The following is a 20460-nucleotide window of genomic DNA, read 5'->3' as shown; positions in this document are numbered from 1 at the left end:
CAGAAAGAGGGCAAAGAGCTCCCAGAGTTCCCTTTTATAAGGCATTGACAATTCATTCATAAGGCTCTCATCCTTATAATCTAATCATCTCCCAAAGTCCTAACACTGTGACATGGGGGTTAGAATTTCAACATATGAGTTTATTGGGGGACACAAACATTCAGTCCATAACGAAAACTATAAAAAGCAGAGAGAGCTGGTTGCCCGTAGGCAGCAGGGCTGGATACCAGCAGAATAACAGGGGCTCTGCCCTTCCTTCCTTGCTGAGTGACTCCCTCTTCCAATTACTTAGCCCCCCAGTAAGCAGTCAGCTTACAGAAATACTGGGGTGACTCCCCAGAACAAAACAATATTTGAGAGGGGCTAGAGAATTGCACAAAACAAAGGGTTAAGACACAAGACTCTGTGAGAGTATATGCAGTTCTTTGCCTCTTTCAGTTTTTTGATGATGGTTATTGGTATTCAATAAGCTGTCAGTCAGTGATCAAAGCAATCAGAGAATTAAGAAATAGACCTCAAGGAAAACTTACCATCTAGATAAATGAGCTTTTAAAAATCACATTGATTCTCAGCTTTATTAAGTCTTTGAAGTATGATTTGTTAAAATATCCTCCAAGTAAATAAATTGAAAAATTACATGACTGCATATGCAGAATTAGGGATAAATTGAAATGAAAGTTGGAAAGGTTGTTTTAATAATAGCTGTTAATAATCCAGAACATAGTGCCAAATCTTGAAAATCTTTTTGTTATTATTATTATACTTTAAATTCTGGGGTACATGTGCAGAACATGCAGGTTTGTTACATAGGTATACACGTGCCATGGTGGTGGTTTGCTGCATCCATTGCCCTGTCACCTACATTAGGTATTTCTCTTAATCCTATCCCTCCCCAATAACCCCACCCACTGCTATTCCTCCCCTAGCTCCCCACCCCACAGACCCTGGTGTGTGATATTTCCCTTCCTGTGTCTGTGTGTTCTCATTGTTCAACACCCACTTATGAGTGAGAACATGTGGTGTTTGGTTTTCTGTTCTTGTGTCAGTTTGCTGAGAATGATGGTTTCCAGTTTCATCCATGTCCCTGCAAAGGACATGAAGTCATCCTTCTTTATGGCTACATAGTATTCCACGGTGCATATGTGCCACGTTTTCTTTATCCAGTCTATCATTAATGGGCATTTGGGTTGATTCCAAGTCACTGCTGTTGTGAACAGTGCCACAATAAACATACGTGTGCATGTGTCTTTATAATAGAATGACCTATAATCCTTTGGGTATATACCCAGTAATGGGATTGCTTGGTGAAATGGTATTTCTATTTCTAGATCCTGGAGGGATCACCACACTGTCTTCCACAATGGTTGAACTAATTTTCACTCCCACCAACAGTGTAAAAGTGTTCCTATTTCTCCACATCCTCTCTAGCATCTGTTGTCTCCTGATTTTTTAATGATCGCCATTCTAACTGGTATGAGATGGTACCTCAGTGTGGTTTTGATCTGTATTTCTCTAATGACCAGTGATGATGAGCTTTTTTTCATGTTTGTTGGCTGCATAAATATCTTCTTTTGAGAAGTGTCTGTTGATATCCTTTGTCCACTTTTGAATGAGGCTGTTTGTGTGTGTGTGTGTGTGTGTTTTTTTTTTTTTTTTGTAAATTTCTTTAAGTTCTTTGTAGATTCTGGATATTAGCCCTTTGTCAGATGGGTAGATTGCAAAATCTTAAAGCCCACAATCTGGCTGCAAATCTGGTGGCATTCTTATAGCTGATGAGATGAGAACTTGGCTAATAAGGGATTAGTCAAGTTCTGTTCCCCTACTTCTTAGAAGATAGGAGACTCAAAACTCAAAATGCAAGGAATTGGATCACATTGGTATTGCTCATTATTTATTTAGTCACGTGGTGGTCATTTTCCTGGAGGCCACCTGCTTGATGAAGTAAATATTGGCATGTGTCTTCTGCAATGTTTCCTAGCATATTCATTTATTTTATATATTTTAAGGCTTAGGTTTTGTGACTTGTCATATAAATCACACCTGGTTGACCAGAAATAATTTGGTTTAACAGAGAAAGAAAACAACTAGCTGGTGTTCATTTTTGAAACTAATTTGTGTTTTGACCCATGACATTTTCTTTTTGCTGTGTGTGTAACTGGCCATGCTGGCAAATCATTTAGCAAGCATAGTTCTTTCTGCCATGGTGTGTGGTAGGTAGACTTCCCCCTCGATGGGAAGTCAAGGTGTCAGAATGAAGGTTGGATATGGGGAGCTTCCAATATATAAATGCACCCTGAATTTCTTAGCCCACCATGAATATGCCAGAGTAAAACATTGTGAGAGTTGGTAGAACACAGGGAGGGCGGGCACTGACCCAGGGGATGGACCATATGGCATTACTCCAAGCTGGAGACATAGTCTGGTCATGAAAACATCAAGGCCTGGTGAGTCCAGCTCACTTTCCAAGTACTGCAAGTTAGGAAACAACAACTGTGAGCAGCGTGTGAGTGTTTGTGGAGCACAAAGGGCCACACGCACAATTAGGCTCACAGTTAATGGTTTCAGCCACACAGCATCCATCCTTTTCTTCCCTCTGATTTCCTTGTAATTTAGCCCAATGGGAAACTTTCAGCAGACGTTTCATAGAGCAGTTAACTCTGTGGCGACCATCAGTTTTAATTGGAATCTTGTAGCTAAAACCCTAGGTAGTACTTGACAGCAAGAGGGTGTCTTTTAACTCAGGTATTTCTGGTTCTGCTCTGGGCTTCTCTGTAGCAATGTTCCCTGATGCGTGGCTAACTCCAGAAGGCATGGATCCAGGCAGTCTTACAATGGTGCAGTGTTTAATCATCATCCAAAGAGGAGCCCTCCGTCCCTTCCTGATGGCTTACGTTTATGAGTGGACGTGGGGGTGTGCGGTAGGAACCTAGCGACCACCTGCTTTGGGTACAGAACAACAGCAGTGTTCACGGCCAGCCCCAGTAGGTAGTTCGTCTTTAGCCACTGAGGTGTTCTGTCCCTGCAGCTCAGCAAAGCAATTACCAAGCTATCATTGTCCTGATTTATAAAGAAATTGCCTTCCTTGGGAGAAGACAGTAAGGTGCATAGCAATTCCAACAGCGAGACTGTGCTAATCTCTAAAAAAAAAATTAGGGAAACATTTCTTTGGAAATTATTCTGATTTGGCTGTGATGAGGGACGAGCTTTCAAAACACATATGTAGAGAGAGAAGTCAAGGGCTTTTCAAGTAAATTCAGCCTCACATTATTTGCAACCAATGAACGTTTACGGAGGTGTGGCTAATCCTCATGCTGGTAATACTGCCTGGTACTTATGGTCGGTGCTTCAGATAATGTTCTGGGAATTCATTTAAAATAACGAGGCCGCACTGCAGACTTCACTTAAGCAGGGCTAGGAAGCTGCCTCATTTCTCTCTTTTATAATCCAGCGTCCTCATGTCCTAGATGGATACAGAATGCCAGCTGCAGCACTTTCTGTTCTCTGCAAGCTCTAAAGACTCCAGTTTTCAGGGGCCTCTTCTGGCAGAAGTGGAAGATACCAACCAGGCAGGAGAGCAGTCTGGACCAAGCTGATAGCTGCAAATTTGGTGGCGCTCTTGTAGCTGATGAGAACAGAGATAGGGCAGAATATGTTGAAGCATGTACTTCAGCCTCAGAAAGTGCATCATCCCAACATCACATCAATCATCCCAACATCACATCCGTGCTGCTCATGCAGAGGGCCTTGGCGTGCACCTGAGTCCCATCAAACAGTGGCCTGGCCTTGCAGTGTTGAGGGCAGGTATTTTCTTTTCTTTTTCTTTTTCTTTTCTTTTTTTTTTGTTTTTTTGAGACAAAGTCTCACCCTGCTGCCCAGGCTGGAGTGCAGTGGCATGATCTTGGCCCACTGCAACCTCCGCCTCCCAGGTTCAAGTGATTCTCATGCCTCAGCCTCCTGAGTAGCTAGGATTACAGGCGCTCGCTACCACGTCCAGCTAATTTTTATATTTTTAGTAGAGACAGAGATTTCACCATGTTGGCCATGCTGGTCTCAAACTCCCGACCTCAGGTGACCTGCCCAACTCGGCCTTCCAAAATACTCTGATTTCGGGCATGAGCCACTAGGCTCTGCTGAGGGCAGGTATTTTCTATGCCACCACCTCACAACTCTCCACATGCTCCGAGGAAGAATTTTGATTCATATATATGTGTGTGTATATATATATGGCATTTATGTCTCCAGCAAAGCAATCCAGTTGTTTCATTCTCTAGAAGTCCCTTCTTGAAACTTGCACCTTCCCACTGCAGGCTGAGCAGTTATCCTGGGGGGGAGTGGGACGTGAGGCACCAGGGATGGTGCTGAGAATTCCGTCTACCCTGGAGCCAAACAAGCTGCGGGCTCTGTGTGAGTTTCCTCTTGCTGTAACAAATTGCCACAAAGTCCGTGACTTAAAACAACACAAATGTATTATCCCACAGTTTCTGTGAGCCAGAACTTTGGATACTGGTCTCACTGGTCGTGCTGATGGGATGGCCCTCCTTCCTAGCAGCTCTGGGGAAGAATCCAAGCTACGGCAGGTTGTTGGCAGAATCCAGTTCCTTATGGCCATGGGACTAAGGTCTCCACTTGGCTTGGTGGTGATCAGCTGAGAGCTGCCCTCAGTCCTGCACTCCCAATGGCCTCTCTCTCTCTCCCCGCTTTGCCTGTGGCTCCCCCGTATGTCAGAACCAGCAGCCGGGAGTGGAACCTGTACTCTTGGGATCTCCATCATCCCTTCTGCTGCATCTCTCTGACTCCAGCCAGGGAAAGCAGAGAATAAAATAGGGAGATTTTCCAGGGACAAAAGAGGGGAAAATCTCCCTATTTTAAACTTTGTAACCGTAATTCCATCTGCAACATCTATTTTTTTCCCTCGTATAAAGTAACCTGTTCACAGATTCCAAGAATTAAGGTCTAGACCTCTTGGAGGGGCTGTTATCTGGCCTACCACAGTTCACCCTCTGGCCTCCAAAGAGTCACATTTCGTCCCATTACAGCATCAACTCAAAGTCTTAAATCTCTTCATCTGACAAGTCCAAAATCTGAATCATCCAAATCCGAGCTGGATGAGTAATCCATTAAGTACAGCTCCCGTGGAAGGACTTCTCTCCGTCTGTGAACCTGTGACAATAAAGAAGCAACGTGTCTGCTCCCAACATGCAGTGGCGGAACGACATAGGATAACAATTATAGGCATGCCAGTTCTAAAAGAGGAAATTGAAAATTAAATGGAGGCACTGCTCCAAAGCAGCTTGCAAACCCAACCCAGCAAACACCATTGGGTTTCCAGGCCAGAGCTTATCCAATGTCATCCTCAGCTTTGCCCTTCAGGTCAGATGTCAGAAGGAGACGCTGCAAATGCCTCTTGTAAGAGACTTGAGCACACTAGGCTGGTGGGGAAAGAAACCCTGCTTCAGTCCACTTTTGCTTATCCTGCAAATGTCATGCATTTCCACCTGCTCAGAACTACAGGAACAGAACTGCATTTCCACCAGCCGCAGAACTGCAAGAAGCAGGAGTGGAACCTCTGGTGAGGGATGGCCTGGGATTTAGAGCCACCCACCTGGACTGTCCTGTGGCCACATCTCAGGAAGGACTTACCACAGGAAATGTGGTTGAGGAAAAGGGAATTAACAAGATTTGCCCTTGGTCCACCATGAGCCAGCCACACTTTTAGCAGACATGTTGCACTGCCTTAGGATGCCAGGCTTAGTAAAAGTGAATGACGTGCCAGAATTAACATGTGCCACAGAATGCCATGGCTCCCTGTTGGGTTCTGTCCTTGGTTGGAGCCTGCCAACCCCACCTCTGCCTGCATGGAACTTAGCCCAAGTGCGTGACTGTAGTTTAAGCCTTGCCCTTCACATTTAAAAGTATGCATTTTGAATACTTTCCATTTACTTTGCATGAGCTGCTTTTTTGCTGGAAACATGTTTATTATGTTCCGTGTCCTTATATTTTAAGTTACAACCCATGACTTGCTGCTCTAAGTGTGAAGGAAAATAACTGATGTCTAAATTTACAGAATTACAACTTAAGGAAATATTTTACTAAAACAGATGAAGAGTACAGTTTTCATCCACGTCAGCCTATATTGGTTTTTTGTTGTATATCTAGATGTCACTTCCAAAGATGATTGGTTCCCAAATTCTCCACACTGCTAGTTACATGCTGATGACATCATGGTAACTCACATCAAATATAATGTCTGTTCACCTTGCTGGACTGTGACATTTTAAAGGTCAAAAGCCAGGTGCTCTCATCTGTTTATCTCAAGACTTAGCATTGTGTATGGAAGACAGCCGGCACCCAGTCAAGGTTGGTTGCTTTGTTGATTTGAAATCATTTATCTCTGCTATTTTTTCTTCCTAGAATGATTCCTCTAAAGCCCATATCTCCTCCAAAATTGAACTGACCATTACCTAATACGGTAAAAAATTAGAAATAATCTGGATATTCATTAACAGGGATAAAAGCCAGTTGCCTAAGGAATTGTTGTGGCAAAAAACAGAATCTTACCAACACAGTTTATTAATATGAGTGGAAAATACTCTTAAATGATAAACACCAAATGGTCACAGTGACTTCCTTAAGGGAAAGTGAAGAGTGTAGACATCGCTTTTAGTTTGACATTTCCCCCACTGTCTTAATATTTTTACATTAGTTTTAGATTTTTAAAACATAAATGACTGAAGTTGCCAACGCCGCTGGCAAAACTTCTGTTCTTTCCTGCCGCACGCGTGCAGGAGACATGTTTCCTGTGGGGAGCTGGTAACCCGCCTGGCGTCTTTCTCCCCTCTGGGCTGGGAGGTCTCTGGTGGAGCAGCTGCTCAGCTGACATTTACTGAGAAGAAGCCAGCCTGGCCCAGAGCAGCTGCCCTGTGTCACCACACATCCCCTGTGACGTCCACACCCTTCCCAGCAGCACCTGCCGGATGAGGAGGCCACGGTGAAGAAAGCGCCTTCACAGCTCAGTAGCCCGGCTATGGGCACCACGCCAGGTCCAGGAGAAGCCACCTGGGTGGACATTTTGAATGATAAGAAAGCCAGCCAGCCCCTTTTTCCAAAGGGGCCCTCGTGGTTTTGTGGGAAGAGGGAAGGGGATGGACAGACTTGGAGGGTCTCATGCTGCCCTCCACCCTGCAGTCTCTGCACCTAGAGAGAGAGAGGCTCTGGCTGGATTACCGTCGCTGCATTAAAGGCAGATGGAGTCAGCCGACCCAGTGGCCAGGCAGAAGACACCCTTTCCTTCCCCGCCCCTAGGCACTTGACGAAGAGGACGATCTTCCCACACAGAGGAAATGGATGGGTGTTTTGAACAATGATTTTGGAAACCACAGACAAAGTCTCCCAAGGCCTTGTGGGAGGACACAAGGCAGAGCTGCTGTTTCCCTGAGGAGGCAAATATATTTGATTCCTGAAACCCAGACTCTAGATTTAGGAAAGTAGCGTGATGCTCCAAGCAGGAACTGCTCAAACCACTTATTTTGGTAAGATGTTTTTAGACAGTTTAGGATCCCAGCCTCAGAATATGCTGAAAGTTCTGTACCTCTAGCACAGAAAAAAGAACTGCATAACGTTCATATAAAAATATACAGAACTTTGAACAAAATATCAGGAGTTCACAGACAACCTCCTGAATCCTGTATCTGAGCTTCAGATGAGAATCTAGGTCAGGGGCTGATCGTGCCAGTGACCTGTTTCTGTATGGCTTCAAGTAAGAATAGGTTTTACATTTTTAAAAAGGTTGTTGAAAGAATGAGGAAGAGGAAGAGAGAAGAAAAAGTGGCAGAAACCCTGCCCACAAAGCCTAAAATATTTATTCTCTGATCCTTTACAGAAAGTTTTTAACTCCTGATTTAGGTGTTTATGGATAGAAGATCTCTTTAAAATTTAATGTTTTTGAAGCAAAAGCAAGTGTGCTTTGTGGAATGAAGAAAAGCATGATTGGCATAATTTTATTCTCACACTTAACTCAGATCAGATAATTTATGATAAATTCAAGCCATTGAGAATGTAAGGATATTCTCCATAGAAGGGAGCTAACCACAGGCATCAAACTCCAAAGAGCCAACCCTTTGCATTTTTACGTGTAATTAACACTTGATAATCGATTTGGCTGCTAATAATATGTCTCTTTTGAAGGAGTGGCTATTAGGTCTATTCAGTCTCTGCTTAGCCTAAGCAGGAGAGGTGGGGAGTTCTGGAGATCTTTTTACTGGGGGTGGCTGTGTTGTTGAATTGGAAGATTGTCATGAGTTAAAAAAAATCCATCAATTTCTGAGTAGGTAATTACATGGTCAAAAAAATAAGATAATCTATATTTATATTCTCCTCGTGAGATTCCTCCTCACAAGTTTAGAGTTATTTCCTATCATTTGCTGGTTGACTTTTATAAGCCAATGGCCACTGGTCTAATCTAAAGGCCATCACTGGTGGGTGTGGGAGCCACATGGCCCCATCCTGTTAGGAAGAGTCTAGGGAATATTGTTCAGAGTGTATACATCACGTTGCACACAGTAGACAACCACATGGTTTCAGGGCCATTCAATAAGTATTTTACCTTTCTATGTTGAATTTCCTGCCCTGGGCTAAGGCCATGGTTTTTACCTGTGGAGTGTGTTCTCATCACCTGGAGACCAGTGGAACACACTAGGAACTGAGCTAATCAAAGTTTAGGGGAAGGGCCTGTGCCTTTGTATTTTAATCAAGTTCCAAAGCTGATGCTGATGCAGCAGAGGTTTGAGAAGCCACGGGGCTGTGCACAGGTTAGGTGCTGGCGAAGCACACATGCAGATTAGATCCTCAGGGAGCCCAGCTATCCAGAGCAGGCCACTCAGCCGTGAAACAATTGGTGTGCTTCGTGTTGGGGGCTGCAGCCCTGGCCACCTCTACCCATGAGATTCCAGTAATGCCCCCAACACTCACCCAGCTGTGACAACGAAAAATATTCCCTGGTGGCACAGTCACCCTGGTTAGGAACCACTGGTCTAGAAAGAGTCCTGAAAAGAACCATATGTTCTTTCATCCAGTAGATATCCAGTGAGTTCCTACTGTGTGCTGCACAGTAGGGAGCACAATCAAATAAGATGATGCTCCCTCCTACCCGCTAGCACCTTGTGGGACCAGACTCAAACATCGAGTGTTATAGGCACTCTGAAAGAAGCTTGTGCCTGGAGCTGTGACGGAAGGAGTAGTGGGACTGAGGCAAGGCTTAGAAAGTAGACAAGGCAGTGCTTGGCTTGAACCCTGGCAGCCGCAGCTGTGATGGCTTCAAGGTGGAAGGGAGAACATTCCAGGGGAAGGGATCAGCGGGCCTGGGAACCCCAGACAACCTCTCCTTATCCTTGGTCAAGTGTCCAGAGGCTCTCAGCTCTGCCATGGGGGTCCCAGGTATCCCCAGGCTCAGTCTGGTCCCTGGTCCACGCCATCATCTCTGGTTGATTCTGCCTCCCCGGCCTACCTTGCTGGGTTGCATCGAGGCTGGACTAAGTATGTGGCTTCATATTTCGACTTTGCCTTGGAATTCTCGGTATCCCTTAACCCAGCTCTGCTCTCAAACACCTTCCGGACAACCCACCCGACTCCTCAAACCGGTATATGGAACCCGGGCCAGATCCTGCAGTCTCAGGAACCCAGGCACGATCCTGCAGAGACCCAGCATCTGGGCTCTGCTGGTTATGAATTGGAAGATTAGATGAAGGAGCTCAGGGAGCACCTGCCCAGGGAGGGATGTGAAGGGCTGGGCCACCTGATGAATGATGATTACAGCAGGGCTGGACCCAGGGCTCAAGGACATGTAGGTGGGCTTGGTATGAGACAACTCCAATGGAGTCCAGATTCTTAAGGCCAAAAAGGAAAGGGAGAAAGGAGAGGAAGAAACAGAGACATAGGAAGACAACCTAGCCTTGAACCAGGGTCTGAAAGCTCTTCCTCCGAGCCTGAGGTTGTAGATGGGTGTGAAACTGGGAAATATCTGATTGGCTCCAGGCCACAAAATTGTGCAGTTGTCTTCAGTACTCAATCAATATTATGAACAGTCATGACATAGTTTATATCTCGAGCTAAACAATTTTACTCTCGATGCTGTATGCTGTCTTCTATTCCATTTTCTTGTTTTTGCAAATTGAGACTGCCCCAAATAACTCAGGGTGGGGCTTGTAACACAAAGTACAGTTTAAGAAGCAGGTATTCAAATAGGAGAACAAACATCTGATACTTATTCTGTAAGCATGGAGCGCAGAGGTCAATCAGTCAGAGTTAACGTGCCCCTGCTTTCCTGAATTCCAATCCAGTGGAAGGGCTGAATTCTCAATAACAGCCAACTGCGTGTCACACACTCAGCTGAATGCTAGGTATAGACATAAGGATGACATGCTTTCTAATCTCCGGAAAGTCCCGGTGCAGTAATGAGGTCACAGCCTAAATTATTCCAATACAAAATCAATGATGATCAGTAAACGAGGTTCAAAGGGCTAAGAGTAGAGCCTAATTACAAATACATTCACTACCCACGATCTCATTCCTCGGTTTTCTCTGTGGTTTCATCTTCAGTATCCTGGCCATCTGAAGCAGAGGCACATCGTTCATGGAAGATGCCATAGTTATACAGGTGAACATATGGTTTGAGTTTTACTTTGGGTCCTAGGAGACCGCTGTGTGTTGAAGTGCAGTGAGTGATGGAGATTCAAGAAAATGAGATTTCAAACAGCAGGGAAGACAGGGGAAAGGAAGCAGTTTAACTAGTTGCATTAAAAGAAAAAAAAATTGGTCTTATAATTGGAAGATATAAAAATGAATTGTTTTGTTTTTTATCTGTTAGATAAAAAGATTATAGAATCCACTTTTAGCAGGAACTTCCCAATGACATGAGCAACTGACAATTCAGCCACGATTGTAAAGATTACTAATAAGGATGAGATATTATACGTATTTTTGTGCTTTTAACAAATAGTCTACAGGTATTTGTCTTAATATTGTGTTTATGCATAGAATTTTGCCACACTCATTTCTAACCAGACATAGAAATCACCTTCCTTGTGATGAGCAGAAGATGGTTTAAGTATAATGGGTGGGAGGAACTTTCTAGACTGGACATTGATTCATTGTCAAGCACTTACCAAGGACCATGATTACAACTAACCATCCAGTGAGCATCACAGGTTATCAGGGTGTTTATTTTTATATAGTGAAACATCTTGTTAAGTTTCATAGTAAATGTGTAGAGAAAAAAAGTTGAGCTGTGTTCAAGTTGTGATGCTTATAGCTTTATCACATATTGTTAACATGATTCTAATATTTCAATCCTAAGCTGACATGACTTTGCCTTAGCATGTTGATAAAAAGTCTTAACCAACAACAGTAAAGGCTGAAATTTCTGGTTGAAATAGTAGAACTTGCATTTATGGGGAAGAGGGAGAAACAGGAAAGCCTCCTTACCACCAATGTGAAAATCAAAGATTCTCTTAAGATATGTTTCATGCACTGAGGTATAGTTCATTGACAGTAGAAACCCAGGCCGGGCGCGGTGGCTCACGCCTGTAATCCCAGCACTTTGGGAGGCCAAGGCGGGTGGATCACAAGGTCAAGAGATCAAGACCATCTGGTCAACATGGTGAAACCCCGTCTCTACTAAAAATACAAAAAATTAGCTGGGTGTGGTAGCGTGCCCCTGTAATCCCAGCTGCTCAGGAGGCTGAGGCAGGAGAATTGCCTGAACCCAGGAGGTGGAGGTTGCGGTGAGCCGAGATCGTGCCATTGCACTTCAGCCTGGGTAACAAGAGCAAAACTCCATCTCAAAAAAAAAAAAGAAAGTAGAAACCCAAGCACAAAGACCTGGAGGAAACCATTACCCACTGAAAAGAGACAGTTTATGTAAAAATGTATACTGAGCCTCACCACGCCCGTGGACAGTATGATAACTCCCTCTTGAAGGCTCTATCATCGGTGCTGTGTGGGTGTGGGTGTGTATCTCAGTCACTCCCCTTCTCTGCTGAGACCTTAAGCCGAGGTCTCATTTATTAATCTTTCTCATTTTTCAATATCTTACACATTTTAATAAGTAGCCAATTAATAACTTTTCAAATTTTGGAGGAGACTAGACTGGAATAGAATAGAAATTAGAATAAAGAAAAATGCCAAGATTAATACTGACAACTTCTGATGTTACGTTTATGCATAGAATTTTGCCACACTCATTTCTAGCCAGATGTAGAAATCACCTTCCTCATGATGGGCAGAAGATGGTATAAATACAATGGGAGGGAGGAACTTTCTTGATTGGACATTGATTCATTGTCAAACACTTACTAAGGGCCATGATTACAACTAACCATTCAGTGAGCATCACAGAAGGTTTCAATTATTTCCTATTGGTTGGTCCCACATATTTAATGATTACCAATGAAATTAGGGCTGATCATTAGGAAGTTAATTTGTGAATCGGAAGGCAGCCTGCCTCCACGAAAGGGATACTCGAAGGAAAGGCTGAACACATTAGTCAAGGAAGAGTTGCAGAGGGTTTATTCAGATCAGCGTATACACACACTGCCCTAAGGTGCTTTCCAGCCTGAATTTCATTAATTCTGTTTGGAAATAGTAACTTTGGAAATATGCTACAAAGAGCCAAACATAATCACACATTGCCAGGCAACATTCTTCTGGCCAAAGAGGTCTGATTTGGAATCTTTGACAAACTTATTATTTTAACAGCTTCACGGCTCAACCTGGTGAAAATCATTTCAAGAGGGAATGATCTAAAATGCTTCTTTAAAAGGGCCATTCTTTTAGTTTGAAATAATATCAAAATGCCTCTCACCACCTTTTCCCTAGCAGAAAGTTAGTTCCTCTCTGGCCCCTACCACGGACTGTGTCGGAAACAAAGGTTGGCCACCACAAGATGGAATTTATGAAATTTTACGTAAAGATGCTGTCAATATTTGCCTAGTTATATTATCTAAGAAGCTGAGAAATTTGGTTTATATTTGAAGGTCAGCAAATGCCAAAAATACCAATTTGAATTGCATAATCTTTCCCAGTGTTACATGAAAATGGTGATAGAGCCTATCTTAACACGTCAGTGGAATTTTTTAGATCTCAGAAAACTATATTCAGTAGCATTTTAACATGAAACCTATTTTATTTTAATTCTTAAAAAATCATATTCTGCATTCATATTCGACATCAGACCTGAAGCCTTCTTTCCCGTCTTCACAGGTTTTATTCCATCTCCTCCTCAACTGAATGCTAGGTAGACACATAAGAGTGACATGCCTTCTACCCTCCAGAAAGTCCCAGTGCAGTACTGAGGTCACAGCCAAGTAATTCCAATACACACCCAATGGTGATCAGCAAAGGAGGTTCAAAGAGCTAAGACAGTGTGAAGTGGGAGGCTAATTGCAAATAGGTTGATTCGCCAAAATCTCATGCCTTGGTCTTCTCTGGGTTTGATCTCCAGCATCCTGGCCATCTGAAGCAGAGACACACACTTATTATGTGACCTTGGACAACCTCTGAGACTCGGTTTTATCATGTGTAAAATAGAATTACCTACAACAGCAAAAGATGTGAATATGAAATTAGACTATCTGGGTCAATTATAATGGGCTGGAGATTCACTTCATTCAACTTCTCCAAATTCCCTCCAGGCTCACAGATTCTTGGGATCTGCCCCATGGCTGCCCCAGCAGTTAGCAAAGAACACAATCCTCCTCCCAGCCAGACCCTCCCTAGAGAGCTAGGTTCTGAGTTCTCAACAGCATCACCACAGATAATGCAAGTTATCTGCCTCCACCCCAGACATCTGAGTCAGAGACTCCAGCATGTAGCCAGCAGAGTCTGTACTGCACGCACCTTCCAGGTGATTCTGATGCTCCCAACGTTTGAGAACCATCCTTCTTTTTCTCCCACTGTCCCCAAGATCCTTAAATTCTTTCAATCCCTTTGTACCACCCACTAACTCACCTCCTCCAGCCTCCCTTTTACAGGTTGTATTGTCTATAGTAAGTCATTGCAGAAATTCTCTACTGGAACCAAATGCTAACCATGGGTAGGAGAAGAACATACTCTCAGGTGGTAGAGTGACTAAAAGCACCCCAAGACTTGCCTTTGAGTAGGATTATCTCTGTCTTTTGTAGGACTAAAAGATATCTCTGCTTCACAGCCACACATTTCATTACAGTGGACCCCATCTGTTGCCATTAGCTCAGTATGTGCTAGAACAGGAAAGAGCTTGGAGCAGCCCCTTCCCATAAGAGGTACCATGCACATCAGAACGACTAGATTGTCACAGGAACCTCTAACTCTGTCCTTAGAATAAATTCCTAGAAGTCTGCTTCTGGTTGGGCCAAGATAGGTATCTTTTGTGGCAGACGAATTTCAGTAAGTTAAAAACTCCGTCTTTTAAAGTGTTTGAGACCTCTCAAAGAAAATCCTTTGAATGAAAAAGCTTCTGATTCTACATGAAGTAAACCTAGAAGACTTTCTGAAAGTCCCAACCCTCTGGGTCATGGGACTCACAGATCCCGTGTTAAGAATTCTGCATTGTCTATTCCAGGAGTTGCATCATAGACATCTGTGACTTACCCAACTCTGGGATGTGTTTTGTGGAAGCCATCCCTATTTATTAAAGATATATTCTTGATAAACATTCTGAAAAAGTGGGGAAAAAAGCATTTCCTTTAAAACTACGAGAGCAGATGGATATGGAAAGACATTCTTTTGCTGACAACCATGAAGATTGCTGACGTATCCTTTTGCTTTACAGGAATGTTAGTTCGGCCGGAGAGGAGGCTCGCAGAAGGATGCGAGAGTGTGATGGGCTCACAGATGCCTTGCTGTACGTGATCCAGTCTGCACTGGGGAGCAGTGAGATCGATAGCAAGGTTGGTTGTATTTGCATAGATTAAGCATGTTCAAAAATAAAGACTCCCACGGGACTAAACCATAGCTAACAGCCCGGGAGAGCCAACACAGTGTTTCAGACTTTCCTTCTGAACTCTCTCCTGGTTTCCTTGTAAGAATCCAACACTTTTTACACTGGGCTTCAGATTCGAGCATGGAACCAGATACCTAACTTCTGATTGGCCATGAGTAAATACGTAGATTGTTGTAAGTTACTCAAACCGCAGGTGTTCTGGTTGAGTGTGTAAACTTGAATACTACATTGCTCACAAGCTTCTGGTTTTATTTAATGTAATCCACTTTCAAAGAAAAGACAAGATGTTAAAACGACCTGACTTTTAATGTAATCTACTTTCAAAAGAAAAGACAAGGTGTTAAAACTACCTGACAGAGCCTCATTCTGTAACCCAGGCTCTGTCACCCAGGAGTGCAGTGGTGCAGTCAAGGCTCACTGCAACCTCCACCTCCTAGGTTCAAGTGATTCTCCCGCCTCAGCCTCCTGAGTAGCTGAGAATACAGGCATGCACCACCACGCCTGGCTATTTTTTGTATTTTTAGTAGAGACAGGGTTTCACCATGTTGGCCAGGCTGGTCTGAAACACCTGACCTCAAGTGATCTGCCCACCTTGGCCTCTCAAAGTGCTGAGATTAAGGCGTGAGCCACTGCATCCAGCCCTGAGATTTGAATAATCCCATAGTCTTATAAACTTGCTTTCTAACAACTGTTAATTACATTAAGTGCCATTTTAAAAGGCCTGCAAGATATAAATAAATGTCACAATGCTAAATAAATGAGGCCTCCCAACATAATAAATCACCAAAGTCTATTCAGTGTCTTAGTTCACAAGCCAGAATAGAATTGGGTGGGCTTTTCCAGTGTTTGAGCTATTTTGTTGAGTCTTAAATAAGTTTGATTCATTCATATGTTTGTAAAGTGATTTCATAATATCCTGTTAGAAACACAAACTTTACCAATACTCATAAAGTAATGCAGGTAATACATGTGATTTCTTAATAAGGATTTCTCAAGAGCCACCCTTATCGACATTTTTGGCTGAGTTATTATTCTTTGTCATGGGACTGTCTCATGCACTGCAGGATGCTTAGCAGTATCCCTAGCCTCTACCCACTGGGTACCAGTAGCAGCCCCATCCCCACCCAAGTAACAAACAAAAACATCTCAGACACTGTCATACATCCTGTGGAGAGCAAAATTATCCCTGGTTATGAACCTCAGCCTTAATCCTGTGATTTTCATTCTGTCTCTTTATTAGAAGTGCCTTTGGAGTGTTCATGTAAATACATCTGCCCAAACCCTATTGCAGTCCTCTGAACCCAACTGTCTAACTCTGGTCTCAAATTTTTGTACCTTTAGAAGTTCATCAAGTCATTTGATGTGCATCTTAGATTAAGAACCTGCCATAGTAGATAGAGCTTTAATATGACTCTCTAATTAGGAATCTGGTACAATGTGATTTAGTTACAAAGTTAGATGAAGAACATGTAAGTGTTTCTATCCATGTAGTCATGAATTGACTGTGTGTATAAGTGAGCATAGCACTTCTCAACCTTGACTACACATTAGAGTCACCAAGAAATTTAGGAAATGACTGATGCCTGAGTCTTACTCCCCAAAGATCTGAATGCAAGGTACCTCTGGGACTTGAGCCCTGTGGGTACTAGTCCACCGCAATTATGAGCACAGCTTGTCATCTTTTAACTTCTGCGCAGTTAGGCTCACATCCATTCATTGACTGTGTGTTTTTAATTTCAAAGATGAACATGATGTACCAAAGAGTAAGCATTCGCCTTTCACAGAAGCCCTTAAGTGACCATTTTAGACCTTTTAATACCATCGGCAGGAAAATTAAATCCCTAATCAAGTGACCAGTCAAGATATCTTGAGTATTTACAAATGCTTGTTAGCATAATAGACACATGTGTTTTCAAAGAGCTCCTGAAAGTAAACCACTGGGGCGACGGTGCTCAGCATCCTCATATTCAGAATGGTGAAAGAGTGAGGCACTGGGAGACTATACCTTTTACTGTGATGGTTATGAAAAGAGCTTTGATACAAGCTGGACCTTGCAGCTGAAAATAAGAGTCAACAGCCTCATGCTTCGGCCAAGTGTGGTCACCAGCACCAAAGGTTAAGGCACTCTTCAGGAGCCATGCCAAGAACCCACATGGCACGAACATCTTCTTTCTGATGTTTCAGATGATCAGACTCCTAAAACGCTGGGAGACTTTGTAGTTCATCTTTTCTAATGTCCGAATTTTCCCCGAAAGGGGAAATTGAAATAATTGGGAGTATTCACGGCTGGAGTCAGAAAACCCAGGTATCCCTGGTGGAGTAGGAAGAGCCCTGAGCTGGCATCAAGACAGGGCCAGTGCACTGTGCCATCTCCACCTCCCACTGGCCGGAGCGTCGCACCCAAGTGACCTCAACTCTGTGACAAGGTGCATAATCATAGCTGAATGCCAAGGCTGTTGAAAGAATCACGTGTGATCAGTTACTCAGCAGGTGCTTCACTGGCGGGATTGTGCTACATATTATTTTCATGTAGCACCTGTTATTATTGTTTTAACGTATTATTATTGTACCATCATTTTCCAGTCAGCCCTCTACTTGGCTGCTTTTGAGCTTTAACAATGACAACTTGAGGGTGATGGGGCTGAATGAGTACACCTTCTTTTTAAGGCCCAAGAAGTTAATACATAAAAGAGCCTGGATTCCATACAAGATTGTGGCTCTGGTCCTACAATTGGGCCAGTGTGTTGACTGGATAACATATGGTGGACCACTCTTACAACTTCCAGATTAACACTTTCTAATAGAAAATAAGGAGTCAAAATGACCCTGATAATCGAAAAGAACTGCTGAGAGCCCTGCTGACAGCAATGGACGTCCCAAGCAAAGCTACCGGCTGCCATGCTCCTGCTGGGATCCCAAGTATTTTGTCTTCTCTTTCTCCCCACTCATTAGAGAAAAGCTCTTGAATTAAGTAACTCTTCCAAACCAAGCCAGACTGAGAAACTCCAGGAGCCTTAAAGGAGAGTTAAGCGTGGTCCCTGTGACCTTCCTTCCCCCATTCCTCCGTCCCTACCCAACCCCATCCCCACTTTTTCTCTCTTCTTCCAGCTTCTTCCCAAATCATTTCCCCAGCTGCAGCTTGATTCTAAAGCATTTTTTGCAACTGCAGATTTATTCCTCAGTTGTCATTTGTTAAACGGAGGAACAGCAATGCCTCCGGGGAAGACGAACAGTGGGATGAGAAAGAATTTTATTCTTCCAAGTCTTTGATGTAAGAAAAATCAGTTTGAGCTGATTTAAAAATCATTCTGACTTATGCCATAACACTTTCCTTTCAATGAGAATCGTTTCTCTCTTTCATGCATCGCCCTGAGTTTACCTGCTTTCATGCCAGCCAGTCCAGTTTTTGATGCTGAGAGGATGCTTGGAATAGAAAATCAGGTTGACTCAGAGCCTGTGGGATTAGCAGCCCATGACACCTTGAAAAGCTGACAAGAAAGGTGTGGAATGATAAAGGCTCCAGAGATATTTCCTGAAAACTAGTTTTCCTCATAGATTTTCACGCCCTTGGTAATAAGCACAAGGCACCTGCTACCTTTCACCAAATTCCAGCCAATGGAGGGAAGCAGTGCAGGATCGTGATCTCAGCAGCCCTGGCGTATCCCAGTCCCACCCCAGGACTGCACAGAAGCAGCTCAGTCTGGTGGGAGATACTCAAGTTTTGGCTCTCCTCCCCTTCACCTGTACAGTGGAATTGTGTTATGTGCCTTCACAGGTGGCTGTTACGTAGCAGGTGCCTGAAAAATGATAGCCAACTTGGTAAGATTCTTAAAATAAAACTTGGCTCAGTTTATTTTTTTTCTCATCATTATTTCACCTCTTTTAAAAATTGGGTATTTTCCCCCTCTTTCCATGGTTCCTGGAGTCAAAAGGTCAGTTTTGTCTTAACCAGCAAACTTTTTCTGCAAAAGGTCAGAGAATAAATATTTCCAGCTTTGTGGGCCATATTGTCTCAGTCACAGCCATGTAATTCCGCATCGTAGCATGAAAGCAGCCACAGACCATTCATAAACAAATGGGCACGGCTGTCCTCCAGTAAAACAGCCAGTTTGTAAAACTGTGGGCTGGATCAGACCCATGTGCAGCAGTTTGCTCACCCCTCTTCTTAGCAATCAGAAGTTATTACAACCGATATTTTAGCAAACACTTTTGAGCAGACACTATTCAAAGAGCTATATCTATTAGCTTATTAACCCTCACTGTAGCCCTGTACATGATACTATTAATATCACCCTCAGCTTACAAATGAGGAAATAGAAGCACAGAAGGATTCAGCACTTTGCCCAAGGTCCCACAGCTTGTGAAATGGTGGGCCCAGGATTGGAAGCCAAGCTGGTTAGCCCTTCGTCACAAGCTCTGGACCTCCGCACTGTGCCGTCTCCTGCCATCGTTCATGATATGAACCTCTGAAGAGCATTTAGTGTGCTCCGGCTTTCTTCCCAGTACTTGTGCGCTTGTTACTTTCCTGTTGCTGTCATAACCAATGACCACAATCTTGTTGGCTGAACCCAACACATGTTTATGATCTTATAGCTCTAGAGACCAGGAGTCTGAAATAGGTCTCATTGGTATAAAATTAAAATGTCCTAAGATCTGTGTTCCTTCCTGAGGTTTTGGGGAGAATTCGTTTTCTTCCCTATTTCAGCATCTAGACAATGCCCACATACCTTGGCTTGTGGCCGCTTCCACCATCTTCAGATCCGGCAATGGCCAACCACATCCTTCTCACATCACTGTGACTCTCCTGCCTTCATCTTTGATGTACAGGCCCCTTGTGATGACACAGGCCCACCTGAACAATCCAGATAACCTCCTCTCTGACAAGCAACTGATTAGCTTCGTAATTCCCACCTCCTTCTAGCCATGTGACCTAACATATTCACAGGTTCCAGAGACTAGGATGTAGACCTTGTGGGAGGGCCATTTTTCTGCATACCACACACACATATTTTAGCTCTCCTAATGCACAAGGAACCTAACATGTGGGTACTGCTGTGCCCATTTTACAGAGGGGAACACTGAGTCCCAGAGATGTCAAGTGCATTGTCCAAAGTCCCACAGCTGAATCGGACATCTAGGGTTCTGCAGGTGTCCAGCTCCACAACATATGTCCTTAACCACTGTTTAACCTTTTTGCTAAGAAAACATGAGTGTCAGCCATCTCAAAAAAAATGCAGACTAAAAATATGTATGCCCCCAGGTGATCACAGCCACTCACTTGCCTGGGACAACCCTGGTTTGCACCTGCAGCCTCTCTGACACTCAGAAAATGCTCTGGTGGGCAGTAAATGTGTCACCCACCAGAGCTGACCGAAATTCTAAGTCTGTGACTCCTCATTACCCGATCCCCAGTCCCCAGTTGGGGAGTTAGAGGTGGGAGTGCTGTCTGTAGTGGATATTTGGGATCTCTCGTGTTTGTACATTCT

At 43.6% G+C, this 20460-nt stretch overlaps 1 protein-coding gene across 9 annotated transcripts in view; it reads left to right on the top strand.

Moving 5' to 3' along the window:
* CTNND2 (catenin delta 2) overlaps positions 1 to 20460 on the top strand; it is a 935473-nt gene that overhangs the window by 773782 nt on the left and 141231 nt on the right. For all 9 annotated transcript variants that reach the window (XM_021675376.2, XM_064375868.1, XM_064375870.1 and 6 more), the window contains one exon: positions 14804 to 14921. In XM_021675376.2, coding sequence (XP_021531051.2) covers positions 14804 to 14921 — 118 coding nt within the window. The remainder of the gene's footprint in view (positions 1 to 14803; positions 14922 to 20460) is intronic.

The sequence above is a fragment of the Aotus nancymaae genome, unplaced genomic scaffold, assembly GCF_030222135.1.
Source record: "Aotus nancymaae isolate 86718 unplaced genomic scaffold, 86718_ANA_hifiasm-v0.15.2.pri h1tg000014l, whole genome shotgun sequence".
NCBI classification, from domain to species: Eukaryota; Metazoa; Chordata; class Mammalia; order Primates; family Aotidae; genus Aotus; species Aotus nancymaae.
This window is presented reverse-complemented; position numbering and strand designations above follow the sequence as displayed.